Source organism: Trichechus manatus, unplaced genomic scaffold (assembly GCF_000243295.1).
Source record: "Trichechus manatus latirostris isolate Lorelei unplaced genomic scaffold, TriManLat1.0 scaffold00036, whole genome shotgun sequence".
In the NCBI taxonomy this organism is placed as follows: Eukaryota; Metazoa; Chordata; class Mammalia; order Sirenia; family Trichechidae; genus Trichechus; species Trichechus manatus.
In genome coordinates, this window is record NW_004443972.1 from 7,888,356 (window position 1) to 7,912,018 (window position 23,663).

The following is a 23,663-nucleotide window of genomic DNA, read 5'->3' on the forward strand; positions in this document are numbered from 1 at the left end:
TTTCACCGGCGAGCTGGCAGCCCCTTTCACTCAGAGTCCTCGTCGGTACCTTTCTTTGCTCTTCACCCTTTGTCTTTTTCCTAAGGTGGAAGTTCCTGCTCCGTAATCAGGAGACCCTTTTAAAAAAATAATTCATTCGGTAAATGAGTATCTTCGAAGATTTAATATCTTAAAGTCAATGACTACTTGGGTGAAATATTGACAAAACTAAGCAAATTGTAGAACAACCATCGTTAAATGGAGACAGTGAAAAGTGGGTGTAATTAAAAAGGCTATACATATTCAAAGGCTTTGATCCACCGATCTCTCTGTACACTCACAGAATTCCTGGAGGAGAGAGAGCTCTAGCCCACAACCCAAATTTGTACTTGGATAGGTAAAATAATTAGTCTGTCAGTTCTGTGTTAGGTTTGTAGTTGGGTATAGTAAAGTTTTACTGCAGCGGCGATAGGGTGGTTTTTTCTTTTACTAATACCTGAAGTTGAAGTATTGGCCAGATCGGAATAAGAATAGATGCGCCTTCAAAGGTTTTCCAGAGGCTTGCATAGATGTATTATATGGTTGGGTACCGCATATTAAAGTGCAAAGAGCCCTACCTGTGTTTAAATATTAATTTTGGCTGGTGTGACCTTGGCGAAATTATTGGAAAAAAAACAAAACAAAACTACCTTAGTTTGTGTATAAAACACACGCAACACATCATAAAAGTATCAGTTTCATTTCACTAAATAGTGTTAAATCTGTTTAACTACAGTGATTTTTCTTCATTGCTTCCCAGCCCCTAATGGGCAGCAGATGGCATCTAACGGCTTACAATCCTTGATTGTAAGAAGATAGACTGACTAGTTAATGTGTGAATTTTACCTCTCTGTGAAATGGTTTTGGCTGTATAGTGTCAGTGTTTACTATTTGGCTGCCACTGTTTCAATATTTTATCACTCTTTCCCTCTCCATGTTTTTTCACAGCACAACTCTGAGAGACTGTTTAGTTTCACAGATACAGGTTTCCCCTGATATCTGAAAACAGAGTATTCCTATGAAACCTTTCCTAAGCCTAAATGGCATAAAGCAAAGAAGCAGTTACCATTAATTTACATGGCAAAATTTTTTGAGTGTTTCCCAGACCAAAAAATAACCTACCAAATCATATCAAATAACACATAAAACCTAAAATAACACTAACAGATAGTAAAAGCAGGAATGATATGTGATGCTGAGATGCTGAGTATAGTTCCCGGGGAAGGAGCTTGCGATGCCACTCACTGCTCAGGGTGTGCACTGCCTCTGTTAAGGCTCACTGTAAAAGAAACGCTGAACGCTATTTCCAGTATTCGCCTTTTTTTGTAAAAGCAAAAATCCTGTTTGGATTTCTTTTGGTTCGTGAAAACAGGTAGTGAAAATGTAGGTCTTTCATAAAAGTGAGGTGGCATAAAGTGAACTTTGGAGATTGCCTGTGCATGATAAAGTCATAAAATTGTTGTAAATGGAAGTCCATTGTAGAAGACATTGAGCTGTGATTGTTCTAAAGAATGGGGAAAGGAATTCAAGTAAGACCTAGTATGCTATGCAGTTCGTATTACATAAAATGTTTTCACAACAACCTTATGGAGTAAATATTAGTTTTCCCATTTATAAGGCAGTTGATTCCCACAGAGGTCTTACTTGCTTGCTGAAGGTCACATAGCTAGTAAGTGGAATCAGAATTTGAACCCGGTTCTTTGATTCTGGAGTACTTTGCACAGCTCCACAATGTCTCCCTATCCTTTGATTACTCTTCAGATTATAAAATAATTTTACTTTCTACCTAAGCCCCTCCTTGTATTTACAGAGTTACATGCTGAGAATCTGAAGAATGAAGATGGTGTAGACACTGGGCTATTAGGTATGGACTTAATTGGCACTTAATTTGATTTTACGTCTACTTTTGCTTTTCAGAACAGATTTAAATTGTACAGAATTTTAGATAAGATGCTTAGTATATTCCTCTGTGCAGTTGATTTGGTCTTATGTTTTTCATTTGCATATATGTATGGTGAGTTTTTATTGTATTTATGTGCATGCGTTTGTATACACAGACACACTAATACCCATCATAAAATTATGGAAGTAGATTTGAGTACAACCATATGTGACTCGAGTCCCTGGGTGGCACAAACGGTCAAGTGCTCTACTACTAGCTGAAAGGTTGGTGGTTCGAGCCCACCCAGAGATGCCTTGGAAGATAAGCCTGGTGACCTGCTTCTGAAAGGTCACAGCCTTGAAAACTCTATGGAACAGTTCTACTTTGCACACATGGGGCCGCCATGAGTTGGAATCAACTCAACAGCCACTAATAACAATATGTGACTGAGGTCCAGAGAATACTTAAAATTTTCTAGTTGCTTTTGGAGGAGGCATCCCGGGAATTTAAAAAAAAAAATCTCCTGATAAACTTAGCAAAGATAAAATTTTAAGCAGAACTTGCCAGGTATTTAAGTTCAGATCTCTTTATAAGCAACTTCTTTAAAAAAAAAAAAAAAGTTAGACACATTGGGCCTTATTTGCATGAGTTAATGACTAGGAAACAGTCAGACTTGAGTGTGGGTGGAGTGCTTTAGTTCACAGAAGGAGTCCAATGGTTAAGCACTTGGCTGTTTACCAGAAGGTCAGAAGTTCAAACGCCGGAGCCGCTCTGCAGGAGAAAATAATGCCAGTCTCCTTCCAGAAAGATTTACATATAGCCTTGGAAACTCTGTCCTATAGGATCACTATGAGTTGGAATTGACTCGATGACAACAGGTTTGGTTAGTTTACAGATTTCCAATGAAAAACTCTCGAAAGTTATTTATCCTGTATTTATTTCCTTCCACCAAGAGCTCAGAGTCCTGGTAGCGCAGTGGTTAGGAGCTTGGCTGCTAAACAAAAGGTTGGCAGTTTGAATCCAGCAGCCGCTCCTTGGAAACCCTATGGGGCAGTTCTACTCTCTCCTGTAGGGTTGCTATGAGTCGGAATCAACTTGCTGGCAATGGGTTTGGGTTTTTGGGTTTACCAAGGGCTGAGAACTTTACCTATCTGGCATGTTTGGCATATTTTTATACTATTTGCTAGATCGTTCTAAATTGAAAAAAACAAAAGTATACATCCTATCCTGCATATTCCCTGGCTCTACCCTATTTTAGCTAAACTGATTTATCTGTGGAGTCCTGGTGGTGTAGTGGTTAAGAGCTCGGCTGCTAACCAAAAGGTTGCAGTTCAAATCCACCAGCCACTTCTTGGAAACCCTAGGGGCCAGATCTACTTTGTCCTGTAGGGTCACTATGAGTTGGAATAGACTCGACAGCAACAGATTTGGTTTTTTTCTTTTCTTTGAGGCTAATGTCTTCACAGCAATACAAAGTACAGTCTACCAAGTTTTGCAGAAGGGTAAACCTCTTCAAATTGTAAACAAACTAGTTTGCTAGATATCCCGTGGAAACTTTTGTATATGCTCTTCTCAACTTCTTGCATGAGAAAATAATGTACTTTATAGTTACTCATTTTATGAGTGTTCATTGTTACACTGTTCCATCTCTAGAAAACTGTCAAGAATATGAGGCTTTTCATATCTGTCGCCTTTTGATGTAGTAGATACAGCTTCACCAGGGGGGAGGGGTGGTGTTCAAACCCATCAGTGACTCCGCGGGAGAGACTGCCTGGTGATGTGTTCCCATAAAGATTTCAGCCTAGGAAACCCTATGGGGCAGTTCTACTCTGTCATATAGGGTTGGTATGAGTGGAAATCGACTCGACGGCACAAGACGACAACACTGCTTTTTAAAAGGTAGCATGATTTCACATTTATGAAAAGAATGGGTAATAACAATCATCTGAAGACGTGGCTTGCTTAGTGTCAAAAGGAGTATTACAGGGTTGTGTTATTGTCTTTCCTCCTTTTCTACTTCTAGGTAAATAATTTGGCATTCCTTTTAAGTATGCCTATTATATATGTAATACTATGATAGGAAATAGGAAGATCATACATAAGCCTTTGCTAATGACATGAATTTACTATCAAGATTCAGGAAAAACTCAGGAATGAGCAGAAACTGCTGTATCTTCATGGGCAAAAAATTAAATGGTTATGCCAAAACAAAGATCTTTGTTTTGAGTCAGTGCTTCAGTGATCAAATGGAGAGTATATTGAACATCACCTGATGGGCTAATTCAGTTTCTTGGGTATTAATTTTAGAGTAAGCATAGTTATGTTTATAGTAAATACATCTACCATGTAACATATGTCATAGAGAATACTCTTATCAGGAAAAGTTTCCTGAAAATCAATGTTGCAGAGAAGCAGTACCAAAATTATAAAGTTCGTATTATCAGGTTGAAGTGACTGAGATAACACTTGCCCTTACATGTTCCTAAACTGGAATTCTCTTGTGTTCAGGAGAAAAATACAAGTAGCATCTTCACAGAATAATGTTTTGAATTTACTATCAGCCTCCACTTCAAAGTCCACGTGTGACAGCTGATAGTTGAGAAAGATAGGCCAGTATTTCTCTCAAACTTTGACTTGCATTCAACTCCAAATCAACCCTGAGTTGATTAAATTAGGTATCGAGAAAGATTGATTCATTTCTTTACGTCTGAGAGAACACCAGTGAAATTATATTCTTAAAATTGGCATAAAAATGTTCATATGATGAAACAACCCTGAATCTTTAAGAAAGCATCCATTATGTTCAGAAAAAGTGGCATGCAGCCTTTTATTAGTTGGGAGTGATTTCATTGTATTTATTGTTTTGGTTCAGTTACTGGGAACTTCATAGCTAAATGTAATGTTTGATTGTTTTATGTAGTACTCTTTTTTGACACAATTATTATTCCCCTTACATGCTATTGTCATCTTTATATTTCAGTGATTCATGTTTAAATTGTTTTGCATACTGTCTCAGCGCTTTGTTTGAAAGTAGGTTGGTTATTAGAAACAAATAGTGTGAACACAGTAGCTATTCTACCATGAAAGAGTTCTCTTTCCAGACAAACTGAAAAAATTTTGCACACTGCAGATTTTTTTGTTGCAGTTTAATCCTAGTCCAAGGTTGGTGCAGCTCAGTAAGCAAATTATAGCCGTGTTTCTTGTTCTGGTATATGTGAGAATCACCTAGGGTCCTTGTTAAGAAAGCACCTTTGGAAGCTATGTATTTTGGCTCAGCCCAGAGTGGGGCCCAAAAGTTTTTAGTTTTTACAGGTGATTCTGATGCAGGTAGTCCAAGGACCATGGTTCAGAAATAAATTTTGCAGACCCATAACACTTTTTATAATGTATCCAAAGGTAGTTAATGTCCTTGAGAGCCTACTAATGCCAAACAGACTAACAAGAAACCATGTAAGCCCAAATGTCTGTTAAGAAACATAACTTCCAAGGAACTGAGACATTGTAATCCTCTTGTCATATTTGTTTTCCTGAAAGAAATCTTTAGGGGAAGCCATGTTTATAGTTAAAAATAAATAAAGGTACACAGTGAGCATAATATCAGAGCATTTGGGGAGTTAATTGTTCCTAATATGGCTAGACTATAACACCATTCAAACTAACTGGCATGATAATCACCTAGAAGACTTGTTAAAATTCATTTTGCAGGGCTTCACCTCCAGAGTTTTTGATTCAGTAGGTTTCGGATTGAACCCAAAAATCTGCATTTCTAATGAGTTCTCAGGTAATACTGATACTGCTAGTTCAGGAGCCATACTTTGAGAACTATTGTTCTAGTGGTTCCCAAACCTGACACGTCAAAAAAAAAAAAATCCTGGAGATTTTCTTTTTGAATACGCAGAATCTCAGGCTCTATCCTTGTCTACTGAATCAAAGTCACTTAAGTATTTTAGCATATTTAATCTTAAATATACTTAAAGTATGCTTAATTCTCAGTATACCACCAGAGTCCATTGCACCCGCTTTTCATATTTTAATTTTCTTGAGCAGTTCTATTTGTTAGCATTGATATTTCATGATTTTTATTCTTTAATAGGGGTCTTCCAAAGAATAAAGAGAAAGTTGGGTTAAATTTTCAATAGACTAAAACTTATTTGATCTTGAAATTGCCCTATTGGTCCATTGGCTCCTTTTATAAATGTAGTATACATTATGGGATCTTAAAAAAACAAAACCTGTTGCTGACAAGTTGATTGCGACTCAGTAACGACCCTATAGGACAGAGTGGAACTGCCCACCAGGGTTTCCAAGTCTGTAATCTTTACAGAAACAGACTGCCACATCTTTCCCCTACAGGGTTGCTGGTGGGTTTGAACTGCTGACCTTTTGGTTAGCAGCAGAGCGCTTTAACCACTGCACCACCAGGGCTCCTTTATGGGATCTTAGTGATCGTATTTTTCCTAAATCTTGAAACATTTTGCTATTTCATTATTATTCATCAATTATTCTCAACTATGCAAATAGAATAAAATAATATGACAACAGACGAATGGAATCCTTCAGAGCACAGACTTGCACACTACTGCCCACAGGCCAAATCTGACCTGTTTTTGTAAATAAAGTTTTATTGGAGCACAGCTTCATCAATTTCTTTATGTATTATCTATGGCTGCTTTCATGCTACAACAGCAGAAATGAGTAGTTGTGACAGAGACCTTGTGGCTGCAAAGTGGAAAATATTTAGTATCTGGCCCTTTACAGAAAACATTTGCTGACACATAGCATAGAGGATGATTCAGTAGTGGAAAAATGCCACTACTGCATTATCTTTAAGTTTTCATAGCTCATTGCCCAAAGTTCATCCTTTTTCAAGAAGATAATACCAGAATACTGAAGATCCCACCTTATATATGCTTTTAACTTTCGTTAGACACAGTTCAGAAATCAGAGTTCTTCATTTCCTACTCAAAATGGCAAAGAGGAACAAATTGACAGAGATTTCACAATTATTAAATGAATCAAAAGAGAAAGTAGCACATTCCAAAACCAAACTTACTGCCATTGAGTTGATTCCAACTCATAGGGACTTTTTAGGGTTTCCAAGCCTGTAAACCTCTAGGGAAGCAGACTGCTACATCTTTTTCCCATGGAGCCACTCGAGGTTTCAAACTGCCACACCAGCCTTTTGGTTAGCAGTTGATCACTTTAACCATTGAGTCACCAGGGCTTCTTCATTATTAGATGTTAATAATAATGATGAAATTGATCATATAAGTGATATCTCAAGGCTAGTCTTCAGATGTAAGAGCAAAGATGTCCGGCTAGTCATTCAACAGAAAGGACTTCAGGCAATGTTCTGCAGGAACACAAAACATCCCCTTTTGCAGTATTTCATCTTTTATGATGTCTGGGTATCCTAATTTGTTACCGTTTCTTTTGTGGGCAAATACTAAAAGCAGGTGTGTAGACAAAGGTGATTAGAAAGAAATGGAAAAAAATTGATTGGCTCTTTGCAACTGCTGTTTATAAGTGTAAAAATAAAAAATGTTTTGCAAATTATGGAGCAAATCAGATGATTGTCCTCTCCCAAAATGATGGGCCACAAAAGGTTTTTAAAAAATTACTTCAAGTATGGTGTTTTGATTATGAAAGTGTAAAAAGAAAAAATCAGAAGTAATGTTAAGCTAGAACCAAATAGAGAGGCAATCTGAAATCTGCAGTCAGTACTTACAAGACGGTTATATTCCAGATTCATCCATGAAGTTAGTGAGCAGTTATTTTATACTCAGAGGACATGCCCATTTTGGGTGCCATTTCTTCAAAACCAGGAAAATAGGAATACAAATTTGGGTTTGCTCCATTTATTTCTTTTTAAAATTTTTAACAACTTTTTTTTCACTTCCTCTTTGTCTGTAAATTATTCATAAAACAACTTTAAAAGGAAATAAAAAGGGTCTGTTGAGTCCAGATGAAAAATAGCAATATTTTCCCTAGTATACTGAAGATTGCAGGCTTCACAGGTGAATGTCAAGATGGGTGAAGAGTTAATTGTTTACAGTTAGGTGACGGATATGTGAGGGTTGTTTATACTCTTCCCTCTACTTTTGTCTATATTTGAATTGCCCATAATAAAAAATTGTTTTAAAAGTTTCCCATGTGAATCTGATGATTTATGAAGGTTGCAAACTGCAGTTGTTACTTATTTTTCAAATTTCGTCACTTTTATCAGAACGTTCCCTTCTGCTTCCTCATCTTTTTCAGCAGAAAGGGGAGTGGAATTACTGCACGCTGGGCTGCAGGTGGAGCCCTAGTGGCACAGTGGTTAAGCATTCGGCTCCTAACCAAAAGGTCGGCAGTTCAAATTCACCAGCCGCTCCTTGGAAACCCTGTAGGGCAGTTCTACTGTGTTCTGTAGGGTCACTATGAATCGGAATCGACTCGACAACAGGTTTTTGGTTTTTTGGGGTTGCAGGTAGGGAGGCAGTTGGGTAGGAGACCTTTACCAGTATACCTGCTGTGCACCCACTGTGCTCGAGTTGTACTGGCAGAGGAGGAAAAACCCCTTTCCTCTGCCCTTGAACTTGGAAATAATAAGTTTGAAGATCCAGAGCTATCCAGTTTTCCACCTTTGCTTGCAGAGGGGCATGTTGCTCCAGGGATTTGAAGACTTGAACTATCTATAAAAATGTGGATTACTTTAGGGTAGGTAACCAATTACTAACTTATTTAAATTATCTGCCATCCTTTTAAATTTGAAAACAACAGAATCTGAAAAAGATGAGAAAATTTGCTTACACAAACATTTTACAAGCGTTGATTAGTTTTGTGCCTATGAGTACGTTAAAGCTTTTATTAGTAGCTAACTGATTACAACTTGTAAAGTTACCTAGATCATGTATTTCCATTTTTAGTTTTATAAAATACATTAATTTTGAAAGTAATCTAACTAGAAAAAAAATTCCAACAATTAAAGCAAAGGTTGCCACTAATGTACTTGTGTCTTTCCAGATTCTTTTTCTGTTCATTTACATATATGTAGCCATTTAAAATGCATGTTTTTATCATTGTAGAACAAATGTGATTGGAATCATATGTTCTGCAGCTTTATTAAAATGTCTTGAAGTTCATTATCAGTATTACATAAATCTACCTCATTCACTCTAATTACTGCATTGTATTTCATAGTACAACATTTAAACATTTCTCTACTGACATACATTTAATTTCTTACCAATTTTTCATTGTAAACAATTTCACACCATGAGTTTATCAAGTAATAAATGTCGGAAGCTCTAAAACAGGCCTTGTGAATTATCAGTGTGCTTTGTCACACTACATCTCATTGTTTACTTATGGAGGAAAGTTTTATGAATGATGTGTAATATGTAAACAGTACTTGAATAAACCTATCTTAGTATGAGAACATGGGAAATTCCCCACCTCCAGCTTTTCAGCTTATATTTAAACTGCATACTACTCCCTCCACATCTCTTAACAGGATTTCTGAAAACTGCCTCAACTGTGTAAACCCTAAACTACTAAACAGAATATTAAAGCATATAATAATCCCTTTTGCTAGGTTTTATAGAAATACAGAAAGTTGCAAACATAACTTTACCCTGAGATAAAATCACTCATTTTGAAAAGTGAACCTCCCTCCAGAAATTTGTTAAAGATACTCTTGTACAAATGTACACAAAAGAACAGAATGTTACTTGCAACATTGTTTTTTATACTAACTAAAAATTTTAAAAAATGCAGTGAAACCATGGCTATGTGTACTGGTATGAAAGGCCTCCAACACAGATTATTATATGAAAAAAAGCAAAGTGCAGAACAGTTTTTATGGCGAGAATCTCATTTGTGTAAAATAAACTATATATGGAGTTCCTGGATGGCTCAAACGTTTAACATGCTTGGCTGCTAAACAGAAGGTTGGCAGTTGAGTTCTTCCAGAGACGAAGAAAGGCCTGGTGATCGACTTCTGAAAAATCATCCACTGAAAACCTTATGGAGCACAGTTCCACTTTGACACACATGGGGCTGCTATGAGTCAGAATCAACAACTAATTACTAAGGGTGTGTGTGTGTATTATTTATACCTAACTATACATTACCTAGATATCTGTAATTTTTGGAAAGATACACAACAAACTCTTAGTGATTGCTTTTAGGAGTGGAACTGATGAGGTAGGGAAGGAAGACTTTAACTTTGTTTTATATCTTTTTGTACCTTTTAAAAATACATGTGAATTTTGCAGTAAAATAGGTTTAGAAAACATCAAATTTTTAGCTTCAGGATTCTGCAGATACTGATGTAGTGAATTTAGTTGTCGGGAGTTGTCAACATTCTGTGGCTTTTCTGCTTATTTATAAATGAATTGAGTAATTTTCAGAATCTTAACCACTTCTAGACTGCAATATTGCGGTGTTTGTTTTACTTTATAAATGATGCAACTGTTTGTTAGTTCAAGAGAATATAAAATAGTTAAATATGCTCAATGTGAAACAAGCACTTGAGATCATGGAATATTAGTCATTTCTGGAAAAAATCAAGAAATACTCATTAAATTTGAAGGTGCCCCCATTAAAGCACCTGGATAAAAAATTTGATGGGCTTTAGAAAGCATCATATTTTGTTATTTTTAATCTGTTATTTTGTATTTTCCTCACTTTTTTTTAGGCATCTAGAAGTTTAGTCATTCCACAGTAGTTCCCAAACACAGATATTTGATTTTTCTTCAGTTAATTACCATCTTTATTTTTGAGACTTTACACACTATATGTTAAACTTGGAGCCCTGGTGTCATAGTGCTTAAGAACTCAGCTACCATACAAAAGGTCAGCAGTTTGAATCCACCAGCTGATCCCCGGAAACAGTTCAGTTCTGTCCTGTAGGGTCGCTGTGAGTTGGAATAGACTCGATGGCAGTGGATTTTTTTTTTTCCCCAATTTTTGTCTGTTATTTTCTCCCCTCTTCAGAGCTGCCTATCTAAATAATAGCAAATAACAGCTATTTGGTAATGTAAATCCATTGCCGTTGATTCCAAACCATAGCTAACCTGTAAGACAGAGTAGAACTGTCCCATAGGGTTTCCAAGGCTGTAATCCTTACAGAAGCAGACTGCCGCATCTTTCTCCCGTGGATCGACTGGTGGGTTTGAACCGCTAACCTTTGGTTAGCAGCCAAGTGTTATTTGGTAATACAGCCACCCACAAACTGTACTATAAACTTACAATTTCTATTTTGACCCCTTACTTCCCTGGGTGGGCAGGAAAATTGTGCCTCATTCTTTGCAAAGATTCAGCTCACGCAATCGTAGGTTGGAGTTGACACTGTGCTAAGATACTGGGATGGGATGCACAGTCAAGATATTTGCTCCTCACAGTCTTCATGCTTAAGCCCTGTGCCATCACAGTCTTTATGCTTGAGCCCGTTGTTGCAGCCATTATGTCAATGCATCTTGTTGAATGCAAGTTTTTCACTAACTCTCTACTTTATCAAACATGATGTCCTTCTCCAGAGTTCCCCTGATTATTTTGCAACACAACCAAACTGACAATCTATTTCTCCTTTCTGCTTTGCCACATCTCTCTTGGGCAATGACCACAGAGCCCATTTTCTCTTGGGGGTGGGGTGGGGGAAACTATTAGGAGAAAAAATTTAGGTCAATCTTTTCAAAAATACCTTGCCGCAGTTATGCTTAATTGAAATTGTTCTGACTGTATACTTCAGCAGTTTTATCAGTCTATTGCTGTACTTTTCATGGTTTACAGTCAAATGCGTGTATTTCTTACCTGTTTACTAAAATAAGGGCATCTCATTTTGTGCAGCAAGAAAATTTGATAATTCAGAAATTATTCTTTAGTATTTTCAACCTTTCTTCCCCTTTCCTTCTGAAGCATGGGACATGTGCTCACCAGTAGTAGTGGCTTAGTAAACCTGTCTCAAGGAAGCAGTTTGAGTATGTTTCTGCAAAGAGTCTGATACAATTTCCACACCCCTCCTCCATTCAGAAACACCTTTTTTTTGATAGATAGAACAGGCCTGTGGTTCAAAATGCAGAAAATATAAAAGAATATTCACCGAAGAGACTTCCTCAAACTTCTGTACCCCAATCACTCTTTCCTCTCCTCACAAAGAACCAATGTTTCATTCTTATGTGTCTGTCCAGAAAAATGTTAGTATGTATTGTGTTTGTATATGTAGGAGTCCCTGGGTGGCACAAATAGTTAAGTGCTCGACTCCTAGCTGGAAGATTGGCAGTTGGAACCCACCCAGCGGCACCTTAGAAGACAGGCCTGGAGATCTATTTCTGAAACGTCGCAGGCTTGAAAACCCCATGAAACAGTTCCGCTTTGCACACATGGGGTTGCCAAGAGTCAGAATCAATTCAGTGACAACTAGTGACAACATATATACATTTCTTCTTTTATGTACATATAAACGTACGTGTACATTTATTTTCCCTTTTTCTATACAGGTGTACATCACTGTTCTGAACAATCATTTTTTGGCTCACCAGTGTATCTTAGGAATCTTTCCATTCAGTACATAAAGAGCTTTCTCTTTTTTAACAACTGCATAGTATTCCATGGTACCAAAAAAAACTAAACCCATTGCCGTCAAGTCGATTCCGACTCATAGTGACCCTATAGGACCCAGTAGAACTGCCCCATAGAGTTTCCAGGGAGCGCCTGGTGGATTCTAACTGCTGACCTTTTGGTTAGCAGCTGTAGCTCTTAACCACTATGCCACCAGGGTTTCCTTCCATGGTATGGATGTACATAATTAATCAACCAGTCCTACCCCCCTACTGATGATCATTTAGGCTGTTTCCAATTTTTAGTATTATAAACAGTGCTACAATGAATAATCTTGTACATATATGAGTTTGCACATATGAGTATATCGTTAGGACAAATATGTAGAATTACTGAGTTAAAGGATATGTACATATGTCATTTTGACAGATGCTGCCAAATTTCCTTCCATATAGGTTATACCAGTTTATTCTCCCAACAGCCATGTATGAGAGTTTCTGTCTACTCACACCCTCACTGTCATGGAATGTTATCAAACTTTAGATTTTTCCAATTGATGATGAAAATGATACCTAATTTCTTTGATTGTTAATGATACTGAATTGAGCATCTTTTCATAGTTTTAATATCTGTAATTCTGTATTCATTTCATAGGGCTGCCTTAACAAAGTACTACAAGCTGGGTGGCCTGTGAAAACAAATTTATTATCTCACAGTTCTGGAGGCTAGGATTCTCAAGTCACGGTGTTGGCTAGGTTGGTTCCTTTTGAGGGCTCTGAGGGAGAATCTGTTCATGCTTCTCGCCTAACTTACGGTAATGGTCTGCGATCCTTACAGTAATCTCTGTCTTTGTCCTCACATGGCCGCTCTCCCTTTATATCTCTTTCTTTGTCTCTTTTATGAGGACACCACTCATTGGATTAGGACGCACTTCACCAAGTATAATGACCCCATGTTAACTGATAGCACCTTCAGCGATCCTATATCTAGATACGATCATGTTCATAAGTACCAAGGGTTGGGACTTCCAGCATATCTTTTTTGGAAATATAGTTCAATCCATAAAAAGTTATTTTTCTGTGATCATATTCTTTGCTTATTTTTATATTGGATTTTAGATTGCTGATCTTTTTCCTTTTTGCTCTCGAAGAATTTAAAGCAAGTACAGGTAGTCCCTGACTTAAAATTAAAAAAAAAAAAAAGTATTTGACTTAATGTCAGAATCGGCTTACAACGGAGTCAGGAACGGAACCTGTTGTAAGTTGAGGACTACTTACATTTAGAAAATTTTGTTTGACATTTAATTTTTGCCATGCAGATTTATATATATATATAGTTAATAGATCTTTTTATTTATGGTTCATGGATTTTGTATCATGGTTAGAAAGGCCTTTCTCCAAAACTATAAATGACTTTTCCAATGATTCTTCTACAGTTTTATTTCATTTTTACAATTGGATCTTAGAATTTATCCTCGTGTAGGATGTATGATATGGATTCAGTATTTTTTTCCTTTCTCCAGATGGTCACCCCATTGAATCAATAACATTTTTTATTAATCTATTTGGGCCTACTTCTGAGTTTTCTATTCTATTCCTTTCTTTTGTCTATGTGTCAGTACCACACTGTATGATGTACGAGGTCTTATGTTTTTAATATCTGTTAGAAGTAGTCTAGGGAGCCCTAGTGGTCCCGTGGTTAAAGTGCTCGGCTACTAACTGAAAGGTCAGTGGTTTGAATCCACCAGCTGCTGCATGGGAGAAAGATGTGGTAGTCTGCTCCTGTAAAGATTTACAGCCTTGGAAACCCTGTGGGGCAGTTCTACTCTGTCCTATAGGGTTGCTATGTTAATGGTAATGGCAGTGGGTTTTTTTTTTTGTTTGTTTAGGTCTAGTCTACCTTTGGCTATTGCTTATTATTCCAAATGAATTTTAGAATTAGCTTTTCTTGTCCTCCTACTACTCCCCCCCCCCAAGAAAAACACACATATGAAATTCTCTTGCTATTTTTATTGGGATTACATCAATTTCATGATTAATTTAGGGAAGAATTGATGTCCATATTATCATGACCAATCTTCCTATCGAAGAATATGGTATCACTTTCCAGTGCTCAAGTTTCTTTTGTATTCCTTGAAAGAATTTCTAATTTTCTTCATGTAGATCTTGCAGATTTCTTAATGAGATTATTCCTATGTTTTATATTTTTTCCTTGCTGTGGTAAATGGGCTTTTTTCCTATTATGTCACCTAATTTGTTTTTTGTATACATGGAAGCTGTTGATTTCTGTATGTTAATATTTTCTCCAAACATCTTCATAAGTTTAACTATAAATTGTAATAATCTTACCATGTTTCTAGTCTACTTCTCCTCAATCCATTCCCCATATAATAGGGATCTTTTTTCCCCCACATTTTACAATATTTTATTATTATACAGCAAGTATTAATACCACAACCAATCTCATCAGAAGAGTGTTTTAACTATTACGAGGCTGTCAAGCTCATTGCCATCGGATACAAGTTTTTCAAAACTATAATTTTTGCTTGAAAATTGAATTTTATGGCATTTCTTTTTTTTATTTGTACTTTAGATGAAAGTTTACAGAACTAGTTTCTCATTAAACAATTAGTACACATATTGTTTTGTGACATTGGCTGCCAACCGCATGACATGTCAACACTCTCCCCTTCTGGGCCTTGGATTCCGTATTACCAGCTCTCCTGTCCCTTCCTGCCTTCTCGTCATTGCCTCTGAGCTGGTATGCCTATTTAGTTGTGTTTTATGGGCCTGTTTAATCTTTGGCTGAAGGGTGAACCTCAGGAGTGACTTCATTACTGAGCTAAAAGGGTGTCTGGGGGCCATACTCTTGGGGTTTCTTTCTCCAGTCTCTGTCAGACCAGTAAGTCTGATCTTTTTTTTTGTGAGCTAGAATTTTGTTCTATGCTTTTCTCAGCTCTGTCCGGGACCCTCTATTGTGATCCCTGTCAGAGCAGTCGGTGGTGGTAGCTGGGCATAGATAGGGATCTTTTATAAACATAAATGAGTTCATGTCACTACCTCAATTCAGTACTATCCTATTCTTGGAATTAAGCGCCTGCCTGCCTACATCTCGAACTCATTTTCTACCTCTCTTTACCTTCTTTCATCCTTTACCTGCACTGGTCTCTTTTCTGTTCCTTAAACATACCAACTAGCTTCTCACTTCATGGCTTTGCCCTATCTATTTCCTCTGCTAAGGGAAAGAGTATTCTAGGCAGAGGGAACAGACAGGGCAAAAGCGCTGCAGTGAGGTTTGCCTCATTCACATTTGAGACTGTTTACATTCTCAATCTGAGTTCTGATGTTACCTCCTTAGAAAGGTAACATTTACTAAAAACAGTTATTACAGTCTGTAGTTATTTCATTTATTGATGTGTTTACATGTTAATTATCTTTCTTACCCGCCAGAATTATTCCATGAAGACAGTGATCTTGTCTGTTTTGTTCACCACTCTGTTTCTGTCACCTAACATAGTAACAAACACATAATAGCCCCTCAGTATATTTTGTTGAATGAATGAATAAGTGAATTGATTTATGAATTTTGAAAACTCGACATCAAAGTTGTACTCATTATCAAAGTTAAGGGGGTGGCCACTTATTTATCAGTATTCTCAGTCATACAGTAACGATTTATAACTATGGAATTAGAGTCTTACTCGAGTAAATCATTATATCTGTAAGGGGATACGAGTAAAACTCAGTAATTGTTTGATAAATGAATAACATCTAAAAATACTGAATTTATTCTTTTATGTTGTCATTTTGAAGGAGCCCTGGTAGACCAGTGGTTAAGTGCTCGGCTGCTAACTGAAAGGTTGGCAGTTTGAACCCACCTAGCAACTCTACAGGTGAAAAGACATGGTGATCTGCTCCCATAAAGATTACAGCGTAGAAAACCCTAGGGGACAGTTCTACTCTGTCACATGGGGTTGCTGTGAGTCAAAATTGACTCAAGTGACACCTAACAGCAACACTGTCATTTTGCTAATTCTTCCACTGTTCCGCTTCTCATCCCTTTCTCCTTTCCTTGATCTTAGTATGGTACCATGCTTTTGACTTGACATTGGTGGGACAGTGCAGTTCTAGACTGGCCGTAAATGTAGGATCCTAACCCATTTGTAAATTAGGCATTAACTTTTGTTCATAATGGAGCAAGTTTAAAGAATTACTATTATAGTGTTTATAAGAAAGCTATAAAGAGGAGACACTCCAAAACATACAAATCATATGTCAAAGTGAAATGAATCACTTAGTACTAAGTAATAAACACAGCAAGGTATGATTCATGAAGTTAAATGGAAAATGTCAAGACATCTTAATGGTAAAATGTTTTAACCATTTTTCTATAGCCGAATTCTATAAAATTGAAGGTGAGAGAGATGTCAAGATGAATTTGCACTGTTTTCCACATATTAAAATATAAAATGATGTAACTTCTAGTTGTGCGTTAGTATTTTACATTTCTACATAACTTAGCTTGTACTAAACATATAATTTAGAAGATCAGAAATACGTGTGATCTTCTGAGCATGAAGATACTGGTTTAAATTGTTTTGGTGTTAGTAATTCATGTTTTTCCCCCTCTCTCTTCCCATTAAGGATTCTGGAGTCTGCTTATAATATCTGTAACTGCTGGATTCTCCTGTTGCAGCTTTTCTTGGACAGTGACTTATTTTGATTCTTTTGAACCAGGAATGTTTCCTCCTACTCCTCTTTCACCTGCCAGATTCAAGTAAGTATTCCTGTCTCTTTTTTTTAACCCATTCCAACTCTGTTGAAAATACTAAAATAAATAGAAAAGGCTGCTTCTTTGTCAGATAAGATGTTGAGGGCCTAGTCATTCATCTGTGAAACATAAATGACACAATGCTTTTCAGCTTGTGGTCTCAACCTTTATAAAAATGGACACAAATAATATTTTAAATTCTTTATTGAGATAAGGCAGTGCTTTTTGTAAAAAATGACACTTAAATGATCTATGAACTGATTAACTTTGATGACTATTTGTTTTAGGGTAGAATTTCGTTTAAAACGTTCATGAAGGCAAAGTTAATGGCAGCAGTTTGAAAGTTTTACTCTAGATTCATACATCAGTGATCAGACTTACAACAGCTTAATTGAATTGGATTTTTCCTTAGGATTTATAGTTCGTGTAATGATTAACAAGCATTCATGTCACCCAATTTATATGTGTAGACCAGATTAGATGCTGTTCATAGTGGAACAATATTAAATTTCTTTGGTCTGTATTTCCTATCTCAAGGAATTTTGGAAAATTAATCCAATTTATTTGTGCCAGGAAAACTTAAGTTTCAAATATTAACTTCCAAATAAGAGCTTCTGAGATCTCTAGTTTATTCTAGCAATTGGGGGTGGTGCGAGTGGGTAGGGAGACAGAAAATAAATTCTGTTAAAGATATGTATAGTCTTACAGTTGTTAACTATTACTGTTATTACTGTCAGCTCCAGCCCACATCATGGACATGTTGTAGAGCTCAAATAAGAAAATCTATTTGAGGGACTCTGTAAATGTGAATTTATACTAATGATAGTTATTAATAACCACTAGTATCGCTGACACCGCTGGTTTTCGTTATTAGTATACTCCTATGTATTCTTGTCTTATAAATATATCTTTAAAATTCTTTGATTTCACATCAGATGAAATGTATATATACTTTTAAAAGTCTTAATAACTGTATCTGAAACATACATTCATACTTGCTAGTAAATGTCCTTTTTTGTGTGTGACATGGATGATGATTAATCTAAATTAATTGAGTTGTACCTAACAGCAGAATTAACATCCCATGGTTTACATGGGTATAAGTCATAGGAAAGTTTATTTTGTTAAATGATATAGTATTCAATATAAATTTGTATTCTTTTGCTGCCTGTTAACATCAGTTACTTTAACAAGAGGTATAACTCTAATATAATGAGACTCATTTCATAAGTCAAAAAAAGTAATCTTTTTTTCTTTTATTTATATTCCACCTCTCCCCTGAACTCCTGCCTTACATTTCCAGCTACCTAGTATACCTTGTTAACTGGATTTCAAAAGGCATCTTGCACTTAGAGTGATTAAAACCCTAATCTTGGTCTTAAAGACATCAGCATCCACCAGTTTACCAAGGCTTGAAACCCTTGCTCACTGAATTTATTCCATCACCAAGCCCATTCTGTCCTGCCTGTTGAAATGTCCTTGGAACACACCTTCTTTACTTAAGGCCTTGGTCAATGTACTTGAATCCTTGGTTTCCTATCCTCTAAGCTCTCACTTTTCTAATTTGCCCTGCATTTTGCTATCTTTCTAAGAACAGATCTAGTCACAGCTCTCCCTTGTCTAAAAGTCTTCAGTGGCTTTCCCATTGCCTTCAATGTAAAGTCCACCTCCTAAGTATAGCGTATCATATCCTTTGCCAAGTGACATCACCCTACTTTTCCATCTTCGTTCTCAGCTACTTCAATATGCCCCACACCGCAGCCACATACAAAATTAATTTGGCATCCCCCAAGTAAACTATGTACTTTTGAGATGTCATGACTTTACTCTTGCTCAACTCTCTTCCTGGAATGGCCTCTTCTGTTCTCTTCCACCACCACTAGAATCTATAAGCCTTATAAATGTTTGAAGCTTTTTGAGTTAGAGAAAAACATTTCATTGTTCTCTTAAAGATTTGCATTTCAAACTCAGGGCATTTTAACTCTTTTTCTTTTTTGCATTTTTTATTAAGTCATATCCAGTGGTAAAGATCTCAATTTTCAATGTGGTAATTAGTCACTCAGATTTAATGTAAGGATAGTGTTAGATCACAGTCTTAGATTACATGCTTGTTAATACAGCCCTAAAAATACAGTTTAAATATATGTATATATGTATGGTTTTGATTTTCTCTAACTGTATAAGTAGGGATAAGTAAATTTTATCTATGATAAATCACCTTATTATTTCATGGGAGTCAAACTAATTTAACAATTGTCACATACTAATAGAAACCACAGCCTCCCAAAAGGCATATTATAAATATGATAATTGGTAATATTCAGAGTTTTATAGTGAAAACCTTGTCCCTAGTGTTTGTGGAAAATATGCAGTTACTTCAGAAATGTCAGAATAAGTATATTCTCTGTGTCACCAGTAGAGAGAGTACTTGTACAGGGAAACAACTTCTCTAGCTTTTGAGAAAGTGAAATCTTCAGACTTTATTTTCTTAGGAGTCAGACTGATATTCATTAGTATGCAACATCATACTTTTATAAAAATATCTTCATAACAGTTACGTATTTTATTACCTAAATGATGATGTTAATATAAACATTTTTCTTGATTATATGAAAGTAACACAGGTTCTTTGTTGAAAATTAAAAAACAAAAAAGAAATGGAAGTAACCCATAATTAGGGAATTAATATATATCTTTTCTTTCTGCATGTTTAAAAAATTAAGATTGATGTCACAATGTACATACTGTTTTGTAACCTACTTTTTTATTTAACATAATGTTGGAACATTTTCCATTCAGTGTTTCTTTTGAATTTTCAATGTTTTAAATACCCTTTAAAGACTAATCATCATATACATTCAGTTTCTTTTTAAAATGAAATCTCTAATATCAATGGGAGCTGGATTCCAAGATAATTTATGAAACAAAGGTCTGCTTAGCTAAGTAGAAACTAAAGGAAGGAAAGACAAAATGAAGAGACTTTCTTTTTCTTTCTTTCTGAGGTTAATATTATTTAAAATATCCCCTATTTGTAACTCCATGAATATCAAACATGAAGAGAGTAAAAAACTCATATCTAGTTGGTTTGTTAAAAAAGCAATCTTTTGTTATCCTTTGCAGTCCTAAGCACATGAGCGTTTTAAAAAACAAAACAAAATAATAAACAACCCAGAATACCAACTTAGTATGGAAAAAAAACTGAGAAGACTGTGTTTACTGTGGGTATCAATATGTTCTCCTAGAAATGTATAAAATCATTCTAGAGTAGGGAATTCATTCTTATCAAGAGTAGGGAAGAAAAAAATTAACATCAATAAATATTCAATGAAACATTTAGTGAAGTACAGTAATTTAGATCAGTAATTCACTAGGAGAGATTGAGATTACAGATAATACCCTTTCCTTATATTTATTTATTTTTTCATATTTACTCTTCTATACTTACTGTCTTAGATACTTTTACATAAGCACAAGATCTTTAGGAAATACAAGAGTTAAAGAACTTTGCAAGTTGTATTTTTCAGATAGGTGTTTAATGGACTTCAGTAGGCATATTTTTCAAACTTTGTTGTATTAAAAACATATCCTGCAGTGTTACATATATAGCCTTCTCTATTAGGAAGCAATCATTTAAGCATTTGGGTCAAATACAGTTCTAAATATGTGGAGGACTTTAACTTAGTTGTTACTAAACAGTCTGTTACAGTGTTAAAGAACAAGAGGCAGAGTTTAAATTCCTTGAAGATACAGGCATTCCCCATTTCTACTGTATAATTCATTATCCTGCTGTTTCTACACTGCCTAATAAGCATCTCCAGTTTACTTGTCATCAGTTTGCCTTGTATGTTCATTAGGTTTTGTCAGTGATTTCCAAGCAGGCAAATACAATGCGTATGCACAGTCAATATTTCACATTATGCTTATCTGCTTTAATTATGGTTTCCAGGAGTTAATGCATCTAAGCATGTGACCAACTCATGCAAAAATAATACACATATAGAAAACCAGAGCTTGAGATGATCTTGGACTTCATTCTACACTGGGCCAATGGCAACACCAAAACTTCTATTTAAGTCCTCCTGACAGGGGAGGAAGTGGAGTATGGTTTGGAGACGTGCCTTGAAGCCGTGTTTTTCCTAACAAGTACACCTTTTTAACTAATAGTGTAGGATTGGTAGGGATATCTTAGAGGTTCTCATTAAAGATTATGGGAGAATTAAGTCCTTCCTAAGCCACCCCTAGGTGTTACCATTAGTCTAGGTCCTCCATTTTTTAGCAAATGAAGAAACTGAGTCCCAGGGAGTTTAAATGACCTGCACAAAGTCACATAATTTGCATGTGACATAGCTAGAACCTGACTGCAAGTTTAGTGTTTTTGTTTGTTTTGCATTGCTAGTTAGCGAAACTATTCTGCATTTTGAAATTAACAGGAAGAACTTCACTAATTGATACAGCATCATTCTACTAACAACTGGCACTGTGAACTTTTGCTGTGTGGTCGTTTTCTCATGCAGTATTGCCAGATCCAATCAAAATCTGTTCTTAACATCTCACTGTCTTTGTCCTCTCCATTTTTTTCTCCCAGTGACCTGCAGTTTCCACTTTGGACTGCGTTTCATGTTATCAGTGCACAAGCCCCATCTTGTGGTGAAATAATGTAGCTGCAGGTTTATAGTTAGAAAGCCAAACCAGACCTCCTGCGGTGGAGTCAATTCTGACTCATAGCAACCCTACAGGACAGGGTAGAACTGCCCCATAGGGTTTCCTAGGCTGTAATCTTTACAGAAGTAGACTGCCACATCTTTATCCCGAAGAGTGGCTGGTCGGTTCAAATTAGTGACCTTTGGGTTAGTAGCCAAGTGCTTAACCACTGTGCTACGAGGGCTCCTGTAAAAACAGTGTGGGGATAGTGCCTGACCTCCTCCAGCCCCACAAGGGGGAAGGAGAACCAGGATCAACAGTGCAAGGCTGACTCCCATGAGGTGGAGGCCAGACAAGCCTCCTCTCTCTGCCATCTTTACTAATTCTGACACCAACCGTCCCTCACACAGCAGCACTCTCTACTTCTCTGTTGGGTTTGATAACTCATTGCAATGGCCACACAGAACTCAGACCACACTTACGATTATGCTCTTTATTATAAGGGAAGTAACAGTTACAGTTCAGGCTCAGAAACACTCAGGATACAGTTCTTTCATCAGGACAGCCCCTGTTCCCAACTGTGCTTGCAGACATACCTCTCCCCGGCCCTAGGCCTCTCCCCAAAGGCACTCAGTTTCCTCTCTCTGTGGGCTGGGAAGGCCACCATGCCTTCTCCTGCTGCCAGGTCTCTCCTCCCACAGCTTCTCACCATCTTTAGGGTTACAATTTGTTTTCTCTCTCTCCTTTCTCTGTCTCCTGCTTCCAGGAGCTTCTCAGCGCAGGGATCCTGGGTCCAAATGATGCATTCTCTGCTCTCGCCTGTTCTTTGGTGGTGGTAGGATCCTCCTCTCTGCTCTGGAATTGCTCTCTTTTAAGGCAAAACTGACCAATCCCCTTCGTGGGCCACAATTATCTTGTTTGCACAGTCCCGCCCAGTCACCTAGGTGGGAGTTCGAAGACCGTGGCAGGAAAGTCCATACTAAGTAATTCATCACACTGCAGCTCCCTAAAAAATGAAAACCACTCAATGATTATAATAGGTCCCACTTAACCCAATGGGGCAGTTCTGCTTTGTCACATGGGGTCGCTATGAGTCGAAATCGACTCCATGGCACTGAACAACAACAACAGTATAGCAATATTACTTTATATCTAAAAATAAATTGGGCAGGAAATGATAGTGTTCAAGTGATGGTTGTAGCAAAAAGCACAGTTAAAATGTTTATTAGTTTTTTAATTAAGAATGAAAATATTTAGTAACAGTGGTATATGAAAATAGTGAAATAAGTCATTAAATTTGTCTACCCTTGTACAACTTTTTATGTAGAGTCAAAGATAAAGACCAGTAGTCTTAGAGAAGTTAAAAGTGTTGCTTCATTGCAATCAATAGTGATAATCATAAAAGTATTATATTGGTGACATGGAAAAAAACGCTCATTATTTAGATTAAAGGTCAAAGTTAACAGCACATACCCGTACAACCTTTAAGCCAAGACTTTAACTTTGAAGGGAACTACAAATAAACTGAGGGTTCTAAACTAAGCCATTCTTGGAAGAAGAGTTGGTTTATTCGTTTTAAAACTGGAGTTAATTTGCATAACCTAAGGATATAAAGTGGCAAGTGTCCGTAAGGGGGCATCTAGTGATTTCTTTAGTAAATGAAATGAAATCATTGTGTAGGAAATTAGTAATGCCAATGAAGCTTATGTTAGTAAGATAAAACAATTGTTTTTCAGAGGACATAGCCACAGAGACTTACTATTTCTAAGGAGGAAAAACAGTGCTTGTACTTAAAGATATTAAAGATGGG

At 36.6% G+C, this 23,663-nt stretch overlaps 1 protein-coding gene across 1 annotated transcript in view; it reads left to right on the plus strand.

Moving 5' to 3' along the window:
• Nucleotides 1-23,663, plus strand: part of ARL6IP6 (ADP ribosylation factor like GTPase 6 interacting protein 6) — a 35,345-nt gene that overhangs the window by 608 nt on the left and 11,074 nt on the right. The window contains exons 2-3 of the mRNA XM_004375388.2: nucleotides 1,829-1,882; nucleotides 17,086-17,218. Coding sequence (XP_004375445.1) covers nucleotides 1,829-1,882; nucleotides 17,086-17,218 — 187 coding nt within the window. The remainder of the gene's footprint in view (nucleotides 1-1,828; nucleotides 1,883-17,085; nucleotides 17,219-23,663) is intronic.